Source organism: Notamacropus eugenii, chromosome 1 (assembly GCF_028372415.1).
Source record: "Notamacropus eugenii isolate mMacEug1 chromosome 1, mMacEug1.pri_v2, whole genome shotgun sequence".
Lineage (NCBI taxonomy): Eukaryota > Metazoa > Chordata > Mammalia > Diprotodontia > Macropodidae > Notamacropus > Notamacropus eugenii.
The window spans coordinates 91,666,667-91,690,095 of NC_092872.1; the positions used below are offsets into that span (position 1 = coordinate 91,666,667).

The 23,429-nt window shown below is 36.4% G+C and overlaps 1 protein-coding gene across 2 annotated transcripts in view; it reads right to left on the reverse strand.

Moving 5' to 3' along the window:
* The window catches only part of TXNDC11 (thioredoxin domain containing 11), a 57,891-nt gene that overhangs the window by 3,731 nt on the left and 30,731 nt on the right, over positions 1-23,429 (reverse strand). For both annotated transcript variants that reach the window (XM_072609403.1, XM_072609412.1), the window contains 7 exons: positions 20,982-21,075; positions 11,852-11,964; positions 9,830-10,030; positions 5,612-6,392; positions 3,114-3,256; positions 2,828-2,937; positions 783-863 (listed from right to left, as the gene is read on the reverse strand). In XM_072609403.1, coding sequence (XP_072465504.1) covers positions 783-863; positions 2,828-2,937; positions 3,114-3,256; positions 5,612-6,392; positions 9,830-10,030; positions 11,852-11,964; positions 20,982-21,075 — 1,523 coding nt within the window. The remainder of the gene's footprint in view (positions 1-782; positions 864-2,827; positions 2,938-3,113; positions 3,257-5,611; positions 6,393-9,829; positions 10,031-11,851; positions 11,965-20,981; positions 21,076-23,429) is intronic.

The following is a 23,429-nucleotide window of genomic DNA, read 5'->3' on the forward strand; positions in this document are numbered from 1 at the left end:
AGAAGTACATGAGCAAAGCAAGGAAATAATTCTACAAAAATATGATGACTTTGCTATATTTGAAAATATTAGGATGCAAACAGCTGAGGTAACCACTTCTACTACCACATTAAGAGCACAGGAAATTATCACATAATGGTTCACATGTGAGTCTCACTAGCACATCTGACCCAAAATAACACTGTGTCTTTATTCCACAAATAAGGTGCTGCCCTGTAACTTAACTCCATACACAAGGCTACTAATTTATCCTAAAATGCTTATAACTTATACGAGCAACAGTAAGAACAGTAAAGAGTAAGAGACTGCTGGCTCAATATGAGCCACAACATATTGACATTTGCTAATTCTACTTGAAGAAGTATTTTTACTGCTTTTTCTTCAAAGATTCCCTTCCTTCCCTTCCTTAGAGCTCACAACGGAATCAAGCTGTTGCTCTTAGAAATTATTACTATCTCATACAGGTCAATGTCACAAGACCATGATTAACAACTTCAATAGGGAAACACATTTGAAAAAACTGGACTAATGAAATACAGATAAATTTCTGATGCATAACTGTAAAGATTGTGCATATAAAATTATAATTGTATGTAAAAACTCAAAAGATGAGATTAAAGCTCAATTTCTGATTTTTCCTAAGGTGTACTTTATGAATACCATCTTAGAAAAAGTCACAAAAATATTTATCGCTATTAATTTAGCTTCTTCAAAAGTATCTCAACAATCGATTTTTAGACTACACCAAACAAATCAACCTTGAGTAATAAAAAAAAAATTACCTGTTGCGTGGGAAAAACAAAATAGTAGGGAGATGGTCAACCATAAATTCCCAGGGAAGATCATTCTGAGCTATATCAATCCTGTTAGTGATGAAAAAGGGAAAAAGAATAGAAAAATAATAAAAGAACAGAAAAAAAGACAACAAAAAAGCGCCTAACACACCTTAAGAATATGGAGAAGTAAAAAGGCTGTGCCAGATCCTTATGAGTGAGAACACAACTAGCTAGAAGTTAGGTATTAATACTATTGTGTGCCCATATAAACCTAATTTAGGAAGGATCCCAGTACCACGTAAGTATAAATTAACTTCCATTAATGCCTTTCTTATACTCACTTGGTAGGATCTGGCTCAATATTCTCCCCTGTTAAATATCTCTAGAATAGTGTATGATTACATCAATATTTAGCAATTTAAGAAAAACTAGAAAGCAAAATCACCACGTATTTGATAAATCTACATGGGTTGGCAAAGTCATTTCTTTATCAGTTATTCCAGATTCATTCTCTTATACAGAAATTGACTTGCAACTAAAGGTCAAATAGAAAACAAACATATATTAAAAGAGCTTTACAAAACTGAAGGCGCTACTATCGTAAATACTTTGGTTCAGTTATCTTTCAGTGGAATCTGATTCTTTGTGACCCCATTTGGGGTTTTCTAGGGAAAGATACTAGGTGGTTTACCATTTCCTTCTCCAGCATATTTTCCAGATGAGGAAACTGAGGCCAACAAGGTTGAGTGACTTGTCCAGGGTCACACAGCTACTAAGTGTCTGAGGCCAGATTTGAGCACAGGAAGATGTCTTCCTGACTCCAGGCCCTGTATGCTATCCAGTGCGCCACCTAGTTGCCAAATGTAGCTATTGTTACTACTAAGCATCTAAAATGTTTTAGAAAATAAATAGAACTGCCCTTTATGTCCTCCATCAGAATCCCACTCTGATTCTTCCTTGTGGCATGGGCTACTCCACAACCGGTTAGATTCTGTACCAATCTAAAACGCTTTGTCTGTACGGGCCTGGTGATGGGTTATACAGCTTTCATTTAGACAAACTCAAACTCAGTTCAGACAAATGCACACCACGTTGGCTGTAGAATGATGGCATTTTTGGCCACAAAAGCTCTAGTAGATCTGATGATGAGCTGCAGTCTGCTCTGGCAGAAAGAGGACCCATACAACCAAAACTGCAGATCTTGAAGTATACTTATTTATTTGTATTCATGACAGAGCTATGCTTGTAGCAGACAGTTCACAGATTTGCTGAATAAATGAAGTAAACCATACAGATGCATATCAAGAAAGCCAAAAAGTTCCTTCCTTTTCTAAAAACAAGCTTTTTCACTCCATTAGCTTCTACAATCTATACACAGAACAAAATTTTTAAGGTAGCCATCTCTCTAAGTGTAGCAAAGTATATTAAAAAGAAATTGGTCTTACATTTTTTGTCTTAAAGTACATTTTTTTTAAAAAAGAAGTAAACCCAATTAAAGATATGCAAAATAAAATAAATTAAATGATGTACTCTGAATTTAATAGAGACTAATATTCAATCTATTTTTTTTAAGGTAAACTAAGGGCACTATATATTAGCAAAGCTTCTTTTTAATCCCCTTCATCTTTATTACTTTATTCATAATAACTCAATAATAACCATTATTGGGCACCTACTATGTGCAAAGCACTACACTAGGTACTGGGGTAAATACAAAGTACATTGTGCCTGCCCTCGTGATGCTTACAACATGGCAGGGTAGATAACTCAGAACTGAGCTGTCTAAATTGGATTTTTTTCCTAAATACATTAAACAATATGGCAAATATGGCCACATAAACGTACAGTATTAGAAATCAAGCATATTTTGTTATAATAATCTTGGTCATAATGAATTTGTACTCAGAACTACAATTTTTTTAAAACAAACTACAGTTAAATGGATAAATTAGCATAAACAATGGAAATTGAACAGAATCTACAACTTAACATATGCAAATTGAAAAAGAAAACTTAAGAGGCATACATGTTAGAAAACAAGTTTATTTTACCTGGCCACAGTGAATTTATCTGGAGGCAGGAGACGGGAAAGCTGGATGAAAATATGATTGAGAGATGCACAGAAGCCACACCAACGTGCGTAATACAGCAACAAAACATCCTAAGAGAAGGAAATACAGGATTTACTAAAACCAGAGAAAGACACATAAACCTCATCTCCTTCACTAAATCATCCCAAATTAGACATCTCAACCTTTGGGGAAAAGGAGGTTAATTTTTATTTTGTATGGATATTAATAGAGGAGTAAACAGCAAATTAATGCTGCACTTAAATACCTGTTTTCTAAGGACTACTTCCCAAAAGGTATCAGTTGTTACTTCAGAGATCAGGTGCTGAGAAGGAAAATGGACAGTGTCACTTCCAATAAGGTGCCTTTTCAATGGACTGTAGAGAACACTGAAGTTCTGAATAAAAGACTCTATAAAAAGAAACAATAAGATTATTCCTTTTCACAGTTTGAATATCAATAGGTGGTCTATGTTAATGTTGACACTTTACAAATTTTATTGCTGAAATATATTTCTAGGCTCAGATTTTAAAACTGCCCCACCCTGAAAATTCATAAAGGTGATAATAATTTTGAATTAATGGCACCAAGGTTACCTTGTAGCACAATATGAGTACTAGTAGTTGACATAAGACCATTTTCCATAAAGTTATGATCTGTCAATTAGGGATTAGGATTAGGGATTCTGCCATTTTCTGGTCAATTCACAAATTCAAAGATATAAAAGAATTTCCAAAATAACACAATCTCTAAGATACGTCAACCTACAATACAACGACTTTCAAATGCATTACGATGACAATGCATAAAATCAAATAAGTCTTCTAGTTGTGGCTTTTGGGGGTTAAAATTTTTTTTTAAAAACACTGGATTTTTTTTCCCTCCCTAACCTCTGGCTTGGTGAAACAAATTAAACTTCTGATTACACTTCCTAAGGATTAAAAGATAAAACGGGTAAATGAAATCCACAAATATTTCAAACACCTAAATTTAGCTAATAGTAGCTACCCTATTAACTCATTATCGAACAGTTTTGCTCTCTATCCTCTTTCATTCTGAGAGTTAAGTATCTATTTCACTCCATATTTCAGTGAAAATATCCAAAAACAAGCCATAGGAGGAAGAAGATGAAGAGGAAAGGATGAATACTCCATAGAGTAGCTTCCCAGAATCTGAATGACTATACTTTAACCAAAAACAAAAAAAATCTGAATGAAACACAAATTCTACAACTCCAAATAAATTCTTTGAGCATGTAATAATGTTGTGCAACATGTGACCTCCCATAACTCACTACTGATTTTGTCAGCTACGCCATCAGCTGTCAGCTGGCATGTTTAGGGTAGGTGCAAGAAAATAGGAAACAACTGCCTAAGGATTCTGTCCAAGAACCTGTTTCAAAGTTAGCACATTAGGGTCTCACTGTTGAACACTCATCTGATTCTTAAAACTATATAGGTGTTCTTTACTCTAATAAAATTTAATATGCCAAAATAGTTTAGAAAACATGATTAGTGGATTGTTATTTTAATTACTAATGGATTTCAAGCCCTTTACAAAGTATTTGATTAAAGGGTTTTAAACTATATTTTGCTTGGAAAAGTTTAATATATACAACGTGTCACAAACATGCCTAAAGAAAGTTACTAAAAATGGCTACCATCTATGGGGAAAAGGCTTAATTTTACTCTTCATGGTCTTTTATGGTCTCTAGCACTTAAGAACCAAAATTTAAAAGCTCTCTTTCACAAATTCCTCCCTGTCTACTCAGGAAAAGGATGACTTTCCAATGAAGTTAATTAACATAGCTTTGGAATTCATAGGTTTGAATACTAGTAACAATGTTGTCCTACACACAGGGCCTGATGAATTCACTGGTGCTAGAGATAGGCTAAATTTAAGTATTTCTTCTTCTTTAGATCTTTGAAAAGGATGACTCCTATTTGCTTGTCCACTTCCCACGAGAGGAGTTTATTCTTATGATCTAGGAGGGTACTTAATGGCAAGCAATGCTATAAACATAGCCACTGGTCAAATCAGGTCAGGATATAGTTTTGTCTGGACTATTACAAATTGAGCTTTCTGGGCAAAGAGAGACAAAAGATAACCTGAACAAAGTACTTATATTATTCTTCTGAGGAATGAAGTTGATGTAGCTGGTTACATTTCTCATTTATATGACATTCCCACCAAAAGAGGTTCTGTTTATTTTGCCAGTCTTGGTATCTCTTAATTAACGAGGGTCTTCTCTTCCCACTGGATATCATCTTAGAAAATTTTCACAAAACCTTATTCCTTCACAATCACTGTCAATGCATTGGTTTAATTATTAATGAAAGACAGGACTGAGTAACAAATAGGCCCAGAATTTGGAAGCTTCAAAGCAGCGTAACACAATGGAAATAACACTGGATTAGGCCTCAGAAGACCTGTCCTCAAATGCTATCTCTCCACTTATTAACTGGGTGTTCAAGGGAATGTCCCTTAAGATCTCTGGGTTTGTTGTCATCATCAGACCTGTAATGTCCCTTCCAGCACTACCAAATCCTGTCACCTTAGTATTAAGCCAATTTAGTCATTTAGCAAGCGACACTACGTTACAAGAAAAGAGAAAAGTGAAAAACTATGTAAAGGTTGACAGCATCCTTTTAACTAACATCAACATAATAGAGTTAAGAAACAGTACATTACCAACAACATTAAGAGATCACCTCTATTCAGGAGTATTACATAAAATATTTGCAGAAGTAAAACTACCTACAGTACCTAGAGCAGGCTTTACAAGAGCTTGTTTGGGGTCCAAGATATAATGAGATTCTTCTTTTACATCAACAATAGCGGCAAACTCTTTAACCTGAGTTGAACTTGATGCACCCAGCCTTTCTGCGTACAACCAGAACAAATTGGAATCCAAGAGATAAAGGTTCAAGGTCTTGTTGGTCCTGCAACTCAGGCCTGTGATACTTGTGCTATTGATATCAACATCAGGAAAGAGAGGGATGCTCTCCTCAATGTGAGGAACAGAACTTGGGTTATCAACCTTGCATTTCTCCTCATGGGAAGAAAATGCGATGGTAGGGGACTGAAAGATATCCTCTTCAGAATTAGTCAAGCCCCTATTCATAGTCCTGCAACATGCAGTGTAGTAGCTAAAAGGACTATAGAAACTTAAAAAATTGCTGCATTCTATGCTATCTGATGTAACTTGATAGAAGGTGTGTTCCTTGAGGTAGAAGGAGTCCAGAGCTGCTGCTATCTCAAAAAAACTGCACTGTGGCACATTGACTTTACTTGGCTTAATCCCAACTGACTGGTTGACACAAAGCTCACAGACATTGTGGGTTCTTGAGATGGAATGCCATTGAGGAAGCACCACAGTATTGCAGCATGGAGACTCAGTTATTGAAGATGATTCTGCCGGTTGGATTGGGGGGCTGGATACCAGAGAATCCAATGTTGATGAATCCACATGTCTCAGGTGTTGAAGTAGTTGTTCAACTACCTGACTTTTATTACAGTTGTTGTATTCCAAGGCCACTTCGGTAATCTAAAGGAAAAGTCATGGGAGAAAAAGCATCAGTGAGATATATGCTATGGACTTACAATAAAGCCCCTTCCAACTTTAGTGTAAACAAAACATTTATTAAGTTCCATCAGAAAGTTTTGGTAAGAATTACTGCCTTGAATATAAATTCTTGAAAGTATATGTTTATCACTTGTGCAAAAACCTACTAAACATGACAATATGCAGGCTCCAGAAGAGACTGTTTTTAAGGTCCCATGTCATGCTACTATCAAAGAATCACATATATTTTTTCCAACTGGAAGAGATCTACTCCAGTCTTCTCAATTTACAGGTGTGGAAATCAATGCCCAGAGAGTTTGAGTGGCTTGCCCAGGGTCACAGAGGAAATTAGCAGCAAATATCCTGTCCAGGCTCTTCACATGTATTGTTAAGCTTCAAGTTACACAGGATATTTTACAATTTGAGAGCTATATTCTTCATCTTAATTGCCATTAATACTCCAAAATAACTTCATCCTAAACATTTTCATAACTCCTAATGAAACACTAGTAACAAGTGAAGTAGAGTTCAATTCGGTTCCTTTTCACAAAGACAGTGTGAATTGATTTGGTAATTTTACTTCTCTTATTTTCCTATGTCACTTGTTTATGATCACCATAATACTACATGCCAGCAATTTAGAATTAAGGATTACTCAATTTCATTTATAGTAATTATACACATACATACATATGTATATGTGTATACATAAATTATATATATATACACACACATATATACACACATACAAAATATTAGTTAAGAAGTGATAGGCTGGATGAGCTGGCTCAACATGAATGCATCCTATTGTAGATAAGATACAACAGCACAATGAATCTTGCTTTTCTTTAGTTATGAAAGAAAGAGAAATAACTCAACATGGAGGATATCACTTTACAGTAATGGGAAAGATGTGAACATGGACTAAATCTTGCAAGTTAGATAAGATATTAAGATGTTAAATCACATGGAATTTCTTCTTTAAAAAATGGAATAAAATGAAGAAAATGGACAAGGAAAGGAGATTCTTTTTTTTGTCCTATTTTATAAGCAGTATTTTTAAAATCTTGGTTAAACGATGATATGTATGAATCTAATGTCAGTGTCTGACGCCATATTTTATTACACAGGAACAAATAAGGAAGACTTGGCAACTTTAAAATGTTAGCACTGTAATTATTGTTTCCAATTTACTTTAGTGAAATCTGCAAGGTCTGACTGAAAGAATGATCACATCACCTTAAAGATTTTTGAATTGATATTGAGTGAATAAAAGAAAACCAAGAAAATAATATATACATTTCTTATAACAATGTAAATGGGAAGACAAACAAAGGAAGCTAAATTTTGTCTAATTATAATGACCAAGTTCAGGCCTGGAGAAGAACTGAGAAAATAAATGCCCCACCCTCCTTTCTTTGTAAAGGGAGGGAGAGGGATTGTTAAAGTAGAATATTTCACATATTCACAGAGGTTATTGATGTATCTGTTAATTTTGCTAACTACTTTTCCCCCCTCTTCTTTTTTAAATTTTTTTGTAATAAAGCATACCTCACTTTAGTAAGGAGGGATATATTTGGAAGTGAATATTAAAAACAAAATATATCCAAAAATTTTTAAAGAAATTATCACCTACTTTGCAAAAAAAAAAAATTGCTAAATACTATACTGGATTAGGCTAAGCCTATATTTTTTTTTTGGTCAAGGTACTAAAACATGAAGATAACTTTTGGCTCCTTACAACTAAAGGGAAAAGTTTCATCCATGAGGGCTAACAAATTAACTCCTTTTAGATGTTAGCTGTATAGCCTTTATCAATCAAATCTGCTCACATAACTGACACTTTGAGAACAGAGCAGCAGAATTGAGTGAATGACACTTTAGACTGGGATTCACAAAATCTGGATTCTAGTCTGAGCTCCACCCACAATGCACTACATTACCAGGGATAAATCACAACTTTTCTAAGCCTGTTTTTCCAACCCCATATAATGGGGTTAATTAAGTTCACAGGAATGTTGTGGGCTCTAATTAAAAATTCGATAGGAAAAGTAATTATAATGCAAAGCAGATACACAAATAGAGGCAGGGTGCTTGTCTGAGAAAAAATATTACTAGACAACATATGCTCTACTGTGTCACTAGGTATATCCACATCCTACAACTACTGCTACTACCTTAGGTGAACATATAATTTTTTCTGCCACAGTTCTTCAAAGTGCTACTGCTGGTCTAAATGAATAAAATCTTAGTTAATTCAGAAGGCGGAAGTATATAGATGAGCATATAAAGTTTGAATGGCCAAATATTTAGAAGAAATTAAATTTTATTACTCATGGATCAATCCATCACAGTGGCACAAACAACAAGGAAGCTTTCCATTTGCTCCTCTTTCATTTCTTTCTCATTTTTCACACAATACAAAGTAGTGCCACACAATGTAACTGATCCCTACAAATGATCTAAATGAGAAAATTCCAGAAACAAAATGATGGTCTTAGCTGGACAAGAAATATTAAGTTCTGCTTTTCTTGGAGGGATAAATTAGGTTCACTCTGAAGACACAGAGGTAGTAGATAGTTTAGAGTAAAGTATACTGACTCTCTGAAATCTGTTTTAACCAATTAAGCAATCCGTAGGCAAGAGGAAAATAAAACAGACAGTAAATCCAATTTAGTAACTATCCCCAGGCCTTCTTCAACATCTTATTGCTCCCTATAACTGACTGCAAACGAACCGTGTATAAAATAAACTTACAGAAAAAGGAATAAACTGGGTGAAGCCAAGCAGGTGGGAGAGTGGAAACCTAACCCTGCTGCTGGTCAGCAGCCACCTGAGAACGGGCTTGGGTGTCTGATCTGAACGTTGAAAAGTCAGGAAATTGTTGCTGCCGCTGGTGCTAAGGTTGTACTTCTCATTCTGGATATATAAGTGGAACTGAAAACAAGCCACTCCTGCTGTGCTCTGCAGCCTTCTCTTCTGTATCCCAATATCTATTCTGTGCTTGTCCTTCTTGTCCATCTTCTCAGCCATAACAGCAATAGTGCTGGGAATGATTCATAATAAAAGGCAAGAATAATAATCTCAATCACTTTATTTAGCTTGAGTTCTTCTCAGGAGGGAAATTAGGAATGGTTTTGCTTTCCTTTAACCTCATCCACTACCAAATAGTTCTGTGTATCTAACCATTGCTGAGCTACATTGTTGGAGTTGACCCAAGAATTGTTATTCACTGGCCTTGGGTTCAGGTTCATCCCCAGTCTTTTAACCAGACAGAGAAAAGCCATGGACACTCTTGTTGGCACCGTATCAGCTACTTCACTGAATTATTATAAATTACAAATAAATAAAGTACAAATAGTGATGTTTTGTTATACAAAAAACAGTACTGAGTTATACTTTGATATCACGCGTCTTACCTCATCTAACAGAGGATGACTTTCTGCTAAGGGATTAAAAGGTATAAATAAAAAAAGTGCTGGTCCTTTCTTGAGTTCATTATTCAGAAGAAGACTCTTCCCTCCATGTGGTCGCAGCCACTGCACAAGCATTTCTCGGTTTTCTAAAGCCCATTTGTAAATATTTTCAGCGGTGTAGTTCATTACCTCTCTGGGAAAGACCTTTGTATAAAGGGATACATGAGAGAAAACCAAACAAATATCGTTATCAGGTATTATGTAAACTGTACATGAGACTAAATCTTATCTCAAAAGTTGAAAACGTAAATTTGATAGTGCTAGGGTGTATTCATTCACACTGATTATCTCACTCTTGATTCTTATTAAAATTAAAACATTTTTATCAGATATTACAGGTAACTATTCTAACACCTTACCTAGATGCAATTTTCACAAAGTTGTCAAGTATGCACAATGAACCAATAAACATCTCTATAACATCTAAGAAAATAAAACCAATGATACTTTTCCTAATTTTATTGTTCTACAACAATTTTAGGCAAAACAACATTACAGGGGCAAGTTAATTCCGTATGAACAGTGTTAGAAATAGGACAAATAACATCAGAGCATTTGCAGGTGGAGAGCTGATTATACTGAATGAATGAAAGAAAAACATTTGTTCAATCTCCCTGCGTGCCAAGCACTGGGGATACAAACAGAAAAGCCAGACAATCATTGATCACAAGAGCTCATATTTTAACTGGAGGAGACAACACATATAGCAGGGTTCAGCTGCAGGGAAGATGGAAATGGTTTGACTCAGGAGTGAGGAACCTGTGGCCTCAAGGTCACATGTGGCACTCTAGGTCCTCAAATGCGGCCCTTTGACTGAATCCAAACTTCACAGAACAAATCCCTTTAATAAAAGGATTTCTTCTGTAAAACTTAGACTCAATCAAAAGATTCCACCCAATGACCTGGAAGGCCACATGTGGTTCCCCACCTTTGGGGCTCCCGCCTGTTGGTTCTTAGGTACAGAATTAAGATATACTGCGCAGAACAACCATCAGGCTAGCTGACATCTTTATCCTAATCCTCAAAAACTCTCCAAAGGACCAGAAACTCATACAGAATATTCTTTACAGGAAATGTATGTGTGATGAAATATGGGGAAATGTATACATATTTTGCAATTCTTTTTCAGAATAAAGAAGTATACATTTTAAACAACTGTAAATTAAAATAGTCTTGAGTGATGAAAGCTTTACTCCATCAGTTCAGTTTTATTAGAGTTATTCTCAATTCTGCCTGTGTCAATACCTTCTAATAATGAATTTTTATCTCAGAATCTTTTGGCAGAAAAATAATCTGATCCTTACTGTTATACAAAAATACTAACAGGGATGGAAACAAAGATTACCGTAGAGAAAGAGAAGCAGACGGCTGGTAAAAGACATAGGAAAACAAATACAGGGAAATATCTTTATGCCCTAAGGTAAAAATGTCAATAGAGCTAACAGAATTACACAGTTCTAAGAAAAATAAAATGAAAACTGTACTATCTGCAGGATAAGAAGACTAAGTGAAGTAGCAAATAAAAATAAAACAATAGCTGTGAAAGATTACGTCAAAGCTCTGGAATAACTTTACGCTGAGGTGGTCTCTCCAAAATACAGCTAAGGCTGAGAAACATTAGGCTGAAAAGCAAATTTAAGGGCTCCTTAAAGCTGTCCACAGAGCAAGTAGCCATAAACTTTAGACGTTTTCTAGGGTGAACTGAAAAGGCTTAAAGTCTATCAGACCATCTTGGGAGAAAAGCTTGTTCTTTTATTGTTATTGATAAATGGCACAAAGTTTATTCTTCATAAAGACTAGGGAATAACTCCTGGGAATTTAAGCACAAAAGGTTCCACAGATTTTTGCAATTATATGCCCCAAATGAAACACAAGGCTTCATGAAAATCCCAAGAGCACAAAAATACAAAGTTCAATAAAAATCAAGGCACCTCAATGCATCAATAATGAATATTGAATACTTACAAGTGACGTGTTGAAATGCCTGTGTAAATACACACTTCCAGAGTGCACCAAGGACACCAGTTTGGCAAGATGCTTATTTGTGATAACACCAAAGCGCAATGTTCCTAGGTAATCTAAAACAGAAGGTATTCTTTTATTTTAAAAAATGCATGTAAAAAATAAAATGACCAGAAAGAATAGTGACATCTGGATGAATGGATCCTTTAAAAACAGAGCTGCTTTTAATAAAATGGGCCTGAGCTCAACGGAAGTCTGCAGGTCCCTGAGTGGCAGCAGAGGTATTTTACTGCAGGCAGTCTAGAGAGGAAATCTATGACAAAAACACATCCATGTATGTGGCCACCTCTGGCAATTAAGTTCCCACTGGAGTATATCCTAGGCATTATTTCTTATAGCATAACCACAATAATTAACATTTAGTGCTCTTATCCAAATTCTAAACAATTAAGAGTAAAACGAATAGATTATATTCTACTGCAGTTGCTTTGATTGGGGAAAAAATACAGCAAGAAAATAAAAGCCAATATGAAGTTCCATAAATATTTAGAAAACCAAAAAGCCATGATATTTTTATGGCCATAGCCAATATTTCCAGAATTTAACAAATCTATTAATAAATCTATTTAACAAATATTTTAAAAGTAAACCAGAGAGGCAAAAATATAGTATAACAGAAATAAATATATACACACAAAAACAAGTATACTACACACACACACACACAAAGAAGTAATACTGAATTTAACAGACACGTTCCTTCTTACACATAATTTTTTAATGTTTAAAAACTAAACAAAACATAGAAGCAAAACTAAACTACAGTTTAATAGAAATACCAATGTGTGGCCAGTTGGAGAGCAATCATTCACATTTTAAAGTTGTTTTTCCTTACACAACAGGATTTTACACATGTATATAAATACACACATACTTGAACGCCTATGTAAATGTTTACATAAGATGTGCATGTACATATATATGTATGCATGTATGCATATTTAAATGCATGATTAAAAGCTCCAGGGTCAATTTCTAAATTTAAATCTGAGGACAAAAAATTTAAGATAAGCAACTGCTATTTAATAACTCAACTGGGGTATAATGCTGCAACACACACACACACACACACTTCATCTCTAAGTTACTGCCACTCTCTTCTCAGATGGAAAAGTAACAATACTGCTTTTTGGTTGAATCTGTTCTCAGCAGTTTTCACAGCACTTTGATTATCTTTTTCTCACTTGGTCATTCTCTTTATCCATGTGCTCTAAAATGCCTTATATTTTTGGGGAACCGTAATGTATAAATCCAAGTTTAGGCAATTTTTAGTTCAAATTCTCACTCTGAAAGATAAGCAGACACACTCAGAATGGAAAACAGAAGCATGGTTGATTTTCTTAGCCTCATTTTCAACCTGTCATTTTGAGATGAGACCAACAGAAACTATATTTTATATATGTTAATCATGCTAAATGATGTCCAAATGTGTAGATATAAATATTAGCATACCAGATGCAAATTTCTGAAACATGCCAATCTACCCTCAAGTAAGTCTAGTCCTCTAGCAACAGAGTCCTTTTAATGCACAAAGAGTTTAGGATCAGGATAAAGCAGAAATAAACATCAACGATATGCTAAGCTCTTGGTGTAACAAAAAATGTTTTTCCAGCAAACTAATTTGTCGTGTGCGGAGAATAATATGAAATAAAGAGAAACTGGAGAGAGGAAGACCAGCTGAGAAACTGCTCCGGTGATCTAAGTGTGAAGTAATAAGGGTCCGGGAGCTAGGATGGTGGCAATGAAAAGGAAGGTCAAATCTAAGAAATGTTGGGGCGGGTCAGTAGGGTTCAATAACTCAGTGAAAGGTTGGTGGGGGAGAGCCTGAGGGAATGAGAAAGGTTATCCCGAAGACAGCACAGGCTGCACGGTGCAGCTTCTCACAGCACAGCCGTGACAGCTACATGGCTCTCCTCGGCTGTCCCTGGGCCTCCCTTCTTCTAAACCTTTGGTTACTTGATTTCTCCCTGTTCCGGCCTCACAAAAGTTCCTTCCTTGGACTGAAGGTAACTACTTCAACTTTTAGACTGTGTGTTTGACAATAAGGAAACAATCTTAGCTAAACAATTTATTCCCAAAACAAGCACAATAAATGGGTCAATGGACTCCCCAGTCAGTACAAAGACCCTAAATGTGGAGTGTTTAAATAAAGATTTTTACACACATTTAAATATAGATTTTATATGTATTAAAAAACAATTAATTAGGAAGGTGGCCTAGTGTACCAGATCTCAAAATACATTATAAAGTAGTAATCACCAGAACAATCTGGTACTGGCTGAGAAACAGTGGTGGATGAATGGGAAAGATTACGTACACAAGACACAGTAGTAAATGACTATAGTCATTTATTAGTGTTTGATTAAACTCAAAGACCCCAGATTTTGGACAAGAACTTACTATTTGACAAAAACTGCTGGGAAAACTGGAAAAAAGTATGGCAAAAAGTAAATAAAGACCAACTTCTCACACCATATATCAAGATAAGGTCAAAATGGGTATGGGATTTAGACCTACAGAGTGATACCATAAGCAAATTAGGGGAGCATGGAATAGTTTACTTGTCAGATATATGGATAAGAATTTAGGACCAAACAACAGATAGAGAGCATTAAGAAATGTAAAATGGATAATTGTGATTATATTTTTTAAAAGTTTTTGCATAAACAAGATCAACGCAACCAAAATCAGAAGTAGAAAGCTGAGAAAAAATTTTTTTTTACCTCAAGCATCTCTGATAAAAGCCTCATTTCTCAAATACATAGAGAACTGAGTCAAATTTGTAAGAATACACATCATTCCACAATTGATAAATGGTCAAAGAAAATGAACAGACAGTTTTCAGAAGAAATAAAAGCATCCAGCCATATGAAAAAAAGCTCTAAGTCACTACTGATTACAGAAATGCAAATTAAAACAACTCTGAAGTACCACCTCGCATCAATCAGATTGGCTGATATGACATAATAGGATAATGTTAGAGGGGATATGGGACACCTGGGATACTGTTGGTGGAACTGTGAACTGATCCAACCAATCAGAAGAACAATTAGGAACTATGCCCAAAAGGCAATCAAACTGTGCGCACAGTTTAGATCAAAATCCAGCAATACCACTACTAGGTCTATATCCCAAAGAAATGATTAAAAAAACAAAGGAAAAGAACTTATGTGTACAAAAATATTTATAGTGGCTCTTCTTATGGTAGCAAAGAATTGGAAAATGAGGGGAAGCCCATCAATTGAGGAATGGCGGAACAAGTTATGGTACATGAATGTAATGGAATACTATTGAAATGACGAGCAAGAAGATTTCAGAAGAGTCTGGAAAGACTTTCATGAACTGATGCATGAGGTGAAGTAAACAGAACCAAGAGAATACTGTACAATGAATAACTATGAATGATTTAGCTACTCTCAGGAATACAATGATCCAAATTTGGTGTTATTATCCCCATTTTATAGATGAGTTCACTGAAACAAGGGTTAAGTGATTCACCCAGGATCACATAGCTGGTAAGTATCTGAGGCTGGATTTGAAGAAGTTTTCCTGACCCAAGTTCAAATCTGGCCTCAGAAATGAGCTATGTGACTCCAGACAAGTCACATAACTGTTTGCCTCAGTTTCCTCATCTGTAAAATGAGCTGGAGAAGGGAATGGCAAACCAATCCACTATCTTTGCCAAGAAAATCCCGAAAGAGGTCATGAAGAACTGGACACAACTAAAAATGACTAAACAACTTAATTCTACTAATTAACTCTCATAGTTCATCTAAATTAGGCCAAAATCAGAAAGCTCAGCTATGTTATTATCCATGCAAAGTCTTTTGGTTTCCTCATACATTGAGAAATTAATAAACTCTAGCAAGTCCCAAAATATGGTTTAGAATATCTTTAATAGAATTCTTATTGGAGAAGGAAATTCAAATTTGCAAAATCCCATGTGAATAGTTCTTGTTTGAGTACAGGACATTCTTTTTTTTTTTTTTTTGACTCACCATTTCCTTTAGTTGTACAAAATAGTGAATAATCATACCCCAGTTGGGAAAAACTGGTGGTTTAGGGTTTAAACAAGTCCTTCTGTCCTGAAACATCTATTTTAAAGGTTTGGGACTACCAGCTTTAGCACCAGCATCTTTGGGTTTGGACTCGGCAGGCTTAGGGTCAGTAGGCTTAGCAGCCTTAGAATCACTGGGCTTTGTGACCTTGGCTGCCTTGGGATTGGACTTGGCAGCCTTGGGGCCAGATTTGGTAGCCTTGGGATCAGATTTACTGACCTTAGTGGCAGACTTGGTGACCTTGGGGTCAGTAGGCTTGGCAGCCTTGGGGTCAGTGGGCTTGGCGGTCTTGGGGTCAATCGTTCTGGCAACCTTAGAGTCAGGCTTTGGATGTTTGATGCTGACCCTAGAGCCTGGACGCTTTGTGGCCATCTTGCGGCCTGCACTCCGGGCACTGCCCTTGGGGATCTTGGGCCTGAGGAGTTTGGCCTTGGAGGCAATGGTGCTCAGGGCCTTGATGGCCTCTGCTCGGGCCTTGATGGCTTTGGCATTTTTGGCCTGCATCTTCTTCAGCCCCTTCTTGTTGTGTTTCTTGGCAAAACGCATGTTTCTCAGAAAGGGGTTAACCCCTTTCAGAGACTCGTATCTCTGTGATGCTGTTTCTGTGTCATTTTCGTGACTGGTTGTGGGTGGTATGGTTCTTAGACTTGGCCATCTTTATACCACAGCCTGTGCTAGCAGGCGCTCCACTGACCGGAAGGGGCCGAAGCGAGAGAGAGCCAGGACATTCTTAAACGAAGAAAAGTGATACCAACAAACATCACTGGGCATTTTCATCTTCCTAACGGTGAACTCTGATAAGTTAGGCTCCAGGGCTTTCAAACAACAGCAGCTTTTTAAACGAGTTAAGATATTCAGTTCTGAAAATAATGAAGCCTCAATATTGTAATACAGCTGGTTTGTTGGAAAAAATTTTTAAATATAATTCAGTATCAAATCCATCAGAAAAAATGCCCCATTTCATGTTTATATTCATTTATCCATGTTAAAAGATTGAAGATAAAGTAAAAAGTTAGCAGTAAACGCTGCTGCTCTGAAATTCTAATACTTTGTTTCCTATGAATAGTAAGTGATGTCCATAAAAATAACCCTGAGGCACCCTAAGAACACGAAGTACCCTCTGAATCAAAGAATACATTTTGTTCAGTCATGGAGGCCTAGACACAAACTGCCAAATTCTGATAGCCAGGATTCTCTGACTCCATACCCCAGGCTTTCTATTGTATACTGCATACCTCAGTAAGGCAGGGAAATCAAAGGTCCAAGAAGTGGCCTGAACAAACACAATTTATGATTATTATTATTAATAATAATGTTGACATTATGCTTTGCTAGTTATACCAAAACCTAATTCAAAAACTTTTTGCATTATATCTAGATTTTAATTCAATAGTACTTTGAGCTACTTGGAAACAGGTCACAGTGCAACTGAACAGACTCCATGAAAGATCACACTTTTCATTTCTCTCTAAAAAAGGCAATTCTTATTGATGAACTTTGAGTGCAGTTAAAGCATTTTTTTCATTATTTTTCTTGCTTTTCTTTCACAACACGGCTGCTCTGGAAATGTTTTGTGTGACTTCTTATGGGAATCATTTCTTGTCCTCTCAATAAGTAGATGGAGAGGGTGGAGAAAGGGAGAGAATTTGGAACTGAAAATAAAAGATTGGTCACTTTGCCTAGAACGCAGCCTATGTGAAATAACCTAAGAAATGGTCATCTGGTGCCACACCATGGGAGGTCTCAAATGTAAGAACATGGATTTTATGCTTATTTCATAAGCAATGGTAGGTCTGGGAAACCTCGGAACAGGAGATACATGGTCCGAGTAGTGTGGTAGGATGATTATTCGGGGCAGTTAGGAGGTGCAGTGCATACAGTGCCAGGTCTGGAGTAAGGAAGATTCAGCTTGGAAAACAGCTTCCAAGGGCTCAGAGGAATGACAAGCAAGAAATCATGGACTCAAATTCTATAAGGAAAATCAGCGGAGGAGGAATGAATCAGCGTGGGACAGAAGAGTTCATCACGAGTGAAAGGCTGAAAGACTGAGGACAGAGAGGCAACCTCCAGTGAGAAGTTGTCTGAAGAGATCAGTGTAGAGCCATAGGGTCTTTTCTTAACCAACTTGGACTTTTAAAAGCTACGTTGGGAAGACAGAAGCAAAGGCAATTAAAAGAGGATAGATACAAGACTGTGGCCTGGTGCTATAAAAAGGGTCAGGAATTTCAGAGTTCCAAATGATTAAAGGCTATCAAGGGACACTAAAGAGAGAAAAAAATTTCTGTTCGCTATACCAGGAGACAAAGGAGGATCAAATAAGTGACATTACCACTGTCTGAAGTAGAAGGGATAATTAAAACAAGGAATAAAAAGGCAAAAAACCCTCAATCCTCATTTGGCTACTCATTTTTCTTCCAAGAAGAATGGCTTTGGCACTAGAAATGATGAAACAAAAATGTTGGCGTTGACACCATAACTATAATAATGAAGAGAGAATCTAATTGCTCTTAATGACTTCAAAGCATCTGGCCCAGATGAACTACATCCTCAGGCACTGAAAGAGTTTAGTGGGTGTGACTGATGGTGCCATATTGGAAAGGTAACAGAAAACAGGATAGGTACTATGAAATGAGAGGATCAAAGTTGTTCTCATTTTTAAAGACAGCAGTGAAAACATACAAAGTATCGGCCAGTGAACTTGACCTCTAATCTTGGGAAAATTCTTGAACAGACAATTTTAAATATCGTTAGCGAACATGAAGAAAAGGAAATGATGATTGTGAGCCTGCACGGTTTCTTCTGGTCATGCCAGACTAACCTTAATGGTTTTTTTTTAACAGGCTTACAAAACCAATAGTCAGGGGAATGATATATATACATACAGATACACACACACATACACACACACACGCACACACACACACGCACACACACACACGCACATTTTGTTTACCTAGATTTCTGCAAAGCACTTGATAAAATATCCTTACACAGTCCTTGTGAAGATGGAAAGATGTCCACCAGGTGGTAATACAATCAAATAAGATTCTGAACTGTTAAACTGCTGAACTCAAAGCGTAGCAATGTCAATTGGTCTCAAATGTCAAAAAGTAGCAACAGCACAATGCTGATGGGACAGGAAGTCAGAAGTGGGGTGGCCCAGAGTTCTTCTGCCCTTGGCTTTGGGCTACTTAAAATTTTTGTCAGTGACCTGATTAAAAGCATAGATAGCAAGCTTATCCAGTTTGCAGATGACACAAAACCAAAGGGAAAGGTAACCTATTGAAGGAAAAAGGGAAAATGCAAAAAGATCTTTGCAGTCTAGAACAAGGGGCTGACTGATAAGATATCAATGTAAAGTCTGTCACTCAAGGTCAAAAAGTTAGGTTTTCAAGTACAGGATGAAGACCTAATTAGGCAAAATTTTGTCTGAAACATGTCTGGGAATTTTAATGGACCACAGGCACAACAAGAGTCAATACGGCAGCCAAACAAAACTACATCACCTTGGGTTACACTACAAGAGGTTTATGTAGCAGGAATAAGGAGAGAACAGTCCCTTTGTAGTTTGCCCTCGTCAGAACACATATGGAACACTCTCCTCAGTACTGAGTGGCACATTTAAGAAGAATATTGACAAACTGAAAAGGACAGGAAACAGAAGAGTCAAGGCTTTGAGTACATGTCATAGGTGGATTAGTTGAAGGAACTAGGAATATTTAGCCCGTAAAAGTGAACTCTATAGCTATATTCAAACACATAAAGGGCTGTTGTAGGAAAGTGGAATTAAACTTGCTCCCTTTGGATAGACAGCAGAATCAGAAGCAATGCTTAGAATCTGCAAAGATATACGTTCAGGACGCTATTAGGAAAAATGTCCTAACATTCAGAGTTGTCCAGAAGTAGAATGGGCTGCCTTATGAGGGAAGATCCTCTTTCCTAATCTAAAGGTCTTCAAGCAGAGGCCAAATGACCATTTATCCAGTGAGTTACCACAGGGATTACTTTTAGATACTGGTTGGACTAGAAGGATGCCAAGATTCTTTCTAACTCTAAATTTTATGAATCTGTAAATACCCATGTCAATAAGCTTAAAGCTCTAAAGTATCAAATACTTTTCTTATAATAAAGGATTCTTCAAGATTGATCATTTAACTGAAGAGGTGCGTTTTATAGTGTAGAAAACAGTCATTTATGTAAATGCTTTATAGTACAAAACTATAACTACTCCTAAGAAAAAGTCTGTCCTACACTTGAAAAGCTTTCCTAAAACAGGATTACAATTAAATGTAATGAAAACCCCTTTAAAGATAATCAATGAAAATAATTCAAGACATATATTTTCTCTTTTGTAAAAAATAAACACAACAGCCTATTAGGTATGGTTGTCTATGGTTGCCATGGTTCCAAAATCCTTAAAAAAAAAAAAGTTTTAGCAACAGAAAAAGAATAATTGTACAGCTAACATTACACTAGCCTATATTTATATATGGCTTTCAATTAATTTTATCCACTTAGAAATGTCTCTTTAAGTTTACATATAATGAGACTTAAAAACCTTTTCTTTACTTGATTTGATCTGGCACTACTACATTTTTATTATTTATTATAATATATTATATATACATATAATTTATTATATTATAGCTTATTATCTTAAAGTCTTTTAACACCTATCCCATCAAAAACCATCAGAAGAGATAACTATTTGATGGTACAGATTTTCCCACTTTTAAAGAAACTTGATTGAACACAACTGCAACAGCAAGGCGTAAAAATAGGTACTTTGTCAATGAAGTATTATAGTCAGATGTTATCACTATACTGTTTTTTGTTCACTGTTGAGTAATTGCATACAAAACAGCTATTTATTTGACAGACACGTTTAGATCCAGTTAATCATTTGAAGTAACAAATCATCCATCAAATTTTCAAAATCAAATAATTAGAGCACATCATAAAAAGGAGAGTGGCATCACTCTGAGTATTTTAATGTCTTATATTAAACTTTTTACCTTTCTTTAATGAATGTAAAGCTGAAGTGAAAAATGTCAAATAACCAGGAGGCTGGGGAGAACCACTGAATTCAAAATATCCAAGTACTCCAGGCTGCAAAAATAAGAATGAAAATTAGTTAGCTAGATACTCATATAGTATCATAAATACATTTAATGTGAAAATGTAGGAATTGTTAAAGTAAGAACCATGCACAATTCAATTCAACAAACTTTCATTAAGCACATACTACTACATTTTAAGGCACTGTGTGCATTTAGGCTTAGGGATAAAATACAACATAGTGTTTCCCCTTAAATTTATTAGAAGGACTATCACATAAATATAAGTATTCTGCTGAGTTTGGACTGCTCTTCCTCCAGAGACATTGCTGTTGAGATGTGGTGGGCTGGCAGAATGCCTGTGGATGGGCATCATTAAAATCCCCTAGGTTTCCAAGGCTTTTGGCCCCTTTCAAGTACTTGGCAAGAAGCCAAGATATACTGAGAGGTGGAGGATAACGACATTTAGCCACATTTAGGTTTCTTGCTTCTCCTGCGAAACCGAAAAGAAATAAATGATCAGACCCAGAAGAGAAGCAAAGCACTGAAAAGACCATAGTGAGCTCTGAGAAAAGATGCTTTATCAAATGTGCATGGACAGACTGGGACAGGCAAGAGGGCAGATGGGCCCAAAACAACAGAACATAGTTGGCAAAATGACTGAAACACAAGGACTTAAATGCCAGAGGACCTTATACATTATCTTGGAGGTAACAGGGAACCTCTGGAGTTTATGGGGTAGTAGGTGGCAAGTGGCATTAATCCCTCCCACCCCAACCCCCACACACAGCCCTGTTCCCTTGTAATATAGGCAAAAGGAGACAAAAGTGCTCTCAAAAATTTCAAGAGGAAAAGAGCACTTGCATGCAGGAAGATGGGTTATAGAAAGACTTACTCTTGAGTTGAACTTTAAAGAAAAATGAGGATGAGGTATACTCTAGGCATGGAGGAGACCCTCCATGAAATGCATGAAGGCAAGAAATAGCATGCCAAATGTAGGCAACAACTTGGCCAGGATAATGTGAAATAAAGCCAGAAAGATAGTTTAGAGACAGACTGTAGAAAGTCTTAAATACCAAGACGTGTTTGTATTTCATTATATAGGCCAAAATAGGATATGTGTGTGTGTGTGTGTGTTGCTTCTCCCATGGAAATACTCTAACTTTAAAATTATATAACCTAATAGAAACATGGGGTAATCCAGTAGGTAGAGATAGTTGCCTCTGGAGTCAGGGAGATCTGGCTTCAGGTCCTTCCTCTGACACATATTGTCTGTGTGATCCTGAGCAAGTTATTTAATATGTTAGTTAGTATTTTAAGTAACTTTTAAGACTTTTTAAGCTGCAAAGTGGACTGGGAGAGTGAGTTTGCTCAAAGACAGTTTCAAAAAAATAATAAAATCATTGATCCAATTTTCTTTTTAAAAAAAAAAAAGATTACAATTTAGAAAATGATTCCTGGAGGCCACATATTGATTTAGAAAACCACAACTTAACATTACCTATGTTGTATTGTATTTTTATTCATTTTGTTAAACATTTCCCAGTGACATTTTAATCTGGACTCTATCCTTCTCTGGATGTGAGCAGTGAGTGTGACATCGGTGTCTTAAGAGTCATACTTTGCTCTTCCTTCCTAGCTCCATCCCTCCTTGTTCAGCTTTTTCTTCTCATCTCTGAATTACTGCTCTCCCTGGGTTAGCTGTTCCTGTACGTGGCTTCCAGATTAATTTTCCTTGATGATGCTCCTCCTCTGATTGTTGGTTATTGTCCTTTATTCTCTAAGAGTGATGGGGTATGGGCTCTGGGAGCCCACTTGAACTCTCCTTGAATCTTCCTACTTGATCTGGCCATAAGCCTTCCATCATCGATTATTTAACCTAGCCTAGCCCTCCACTGTCTGCTATCTCCAGGTAGCCTACAGCTACTTCTTAATTCTCCCTAGTTACCCTAGTCTACAGACCACTCCCATCAAGACCCTCCCTAAACTCCTCCCAGACTAACTTGGCCAACCCTAGATCCCTCCCACAATCTTTCTGTATATAAGATCCATCTTGCCTCCATGAAAAGGCTCAGACTCAATCTAGCTCAGATTCTATCAGTTCCGACTGTAATATAAGTATTACAAATGCTCAGATTTCTTAAGAGTCCGGCCAATATGGCAGATCTTCAATAAACTTTTTCTTTGGCTGGAAGAGGCTTGAGTCGAATTCATTTGAGCAGGACCCAGTATGTCGGTATTTTGGGGTCCTGAGTGCCCCTAAACCTCAACAAAGAGGACCAAAATGACATCACTATGTTAGAGTCAAGTTAAAAATCTACCGAGTATACAGAATCAGAGAATTGGAGACTATACATAGTGCAATCATCCATTCAATAAAGTAAGCTACTCTTTCCAAAATACTCC